This window comes from Daktulosphaira vitifoliae, unplaced genomic scaffold (assembly GCF_025091365.1).
Source record: "Daktulosphaira vitifoliae isolate Bord-2020 unplaced genomic scaffold, ASM2509136v1 Scaffold_2444, whole genome shotgun sequence".
NCBI classification, from domain to species: Eukaryota; Metazoa; Arthropoda; class Insecta; order Hemiptera; family Phylloxeridae; genus Daktulosphaira; species Daktulosphaira vitifoliae.
This window is the reverse complement of record NW_026102004.1, coordinates 1-1357: the sequence shown is the minus strand read 5'-3', so window position 1 is coordinate 1357 and position 1357 is coordinate 1. Positions and strand designations below refer to the sequence as shown.

General features: G+C 27.9%; 1 protein-coding gene across 1 annotated transcript; it reads left to right on the top strand.

The window, feature by feature from the left end:
* The first annotated feature begins 81 nt into the window (after positions 1 to 81).
* On the top strand, positions 82 to 1110 carry LOC126909945 (copper-transporting ATPase 1-like). Its single transcript, XM_050692351.1, has 4 exons — positions 82 to 453; positions 510 to 659; positions 717 to 787; positions 846 to 1110. Exons 1-4 carry the CDS (start codon positions 121 to 123, stop codon positions 1093 to 1095), a joined length of 804 nt encoding a protein of 267 aa, XP_050548308.1. The 5' UTR covers positions 82 to 120; the 3' UTR covers positions 1096 to 1110.
* The last annotated feature ends 247 nt before the right edge of the window (positions 1111 to 1357 follow it).

Below are 1357 nucleotides of genomic sequence, written 5' to 3'. Positions count from 1 at the left end.
GTTACTCTAATTATAGTTTAATAACCAAAAGACACCTGAGTAAAGCCTGGGTGGTCTGCTAGCATTGATTAAATAATAAAATTAATCTTATGCATACATTTACTAGGTATTTTGGTTGGAATGATCAGTGTTTCTGATATGGTGAAACCAGAAGCTCATTTAGCAGTTTATACTTTATTGAAACAAGGTTATCAAGTGATGCTCTTAACAGGAGATAATAGAAAAACAGCTAGTGCTGTTGCTAAACAAGTGGGTATTAATAGAGTATTTGCAGAAGTTTTACCATCACATAAAGTTGCTAAGATTCGGGCTTTACAAGAGAAAGGCATGCGGGTAGCTATGGTAGGTGATGGTGTAAATGATTCACCTGCTTTAGCGCAAGCTGATGTTGGTATTGCCATATCATCGGGTACTGATGTAGCTGTTGAAGCAGCCGATGTTGTTTTAATGAGGGTAATGTTAATATTAACTTTTACCAAAAATGAAACTTATAATTATATATTTTTCAGAATGATCTTTTAGATGTTGTCAGTTGTTTGGATTTATCTAATAGAACTGTTCATAGAATACGGTTAAATTTCTTATTTGCCAGTATGTATAACTTAATTGGCATACCTATTGCTGCTGGTTTATTTAGTCCTTTTGGTTTTACATTACAAGTAAATGTATATATTTTTTAATTGTATTGAATAAATTTAAAAATAATTTTATTTTAGCCTTGGATGGCTGCTGCTGCAATGGCTTTAAGTTCAGTATCTGTTGTAGGATCATCACTTCTCCTCAAAATGTTAGTACGATTAATTAAATTATTAATTTTATTTATTATATTTTTGTATGACTTTCAGCTATAAGAAACCTACTATGGTCTCTTTAACTACATCTGATTATCTTTCAAGATCACAAGGGGAATTAGACACCGTTTCTATACACAGAGGATTAGATGATATAGAACCATCAACTATGATAAGATCATCAAATTCTTCAACTTTATCTAAGTATGTTTATGATTGTTTTTTATTTATTTTTTTTATAGTATTCTTTATGACAAAGAGATATTTCCATAACTTATTTATACAAATGATTAATCATTTTTAAGTTAGTGTGTGTATTTATGCTTTACCAAAATTTTTGTTACATTTTAAACTTTTAGACTACAATTTGTCTCATTGCTCACTTTATTTGTTATTTATAATAATAGTAGTAATCTACACTGCTTTAACAATGACATAATATGTTTTTTTTATTTTTATACCTTATTTTAAAACGTATAATTCATATTTATGTGATTGTTATCAACAAGATAAGATCTTTTTTTAAATAATAAAAACTTAAAAAATTTTAATTAAAATTAGATTAG

Bases quoted from the DNA above. Each gene is read 5' to 3' on its own strand.
- LOC126909945 (XM_050692351.1), top strand. From the start codon at position 121: ATGATCAGTGTTTCTGATATGGTGAAACCAGAAGCTCATTTAGCAGTT. The intron at 454-509 runs GTAATGTTAATA...TATATTTTTCAG, and splicing joins CCGATGTTGTTTTAATGAGG to AATGATCTTTTAGATGTTGT. The intron at 788-845 runs GTTAGTACGATT...TATGACTTTCAG, and splicing joins TCATCACTTCTCCTCAAAAT to CTATAAGAAACCTACTATGG.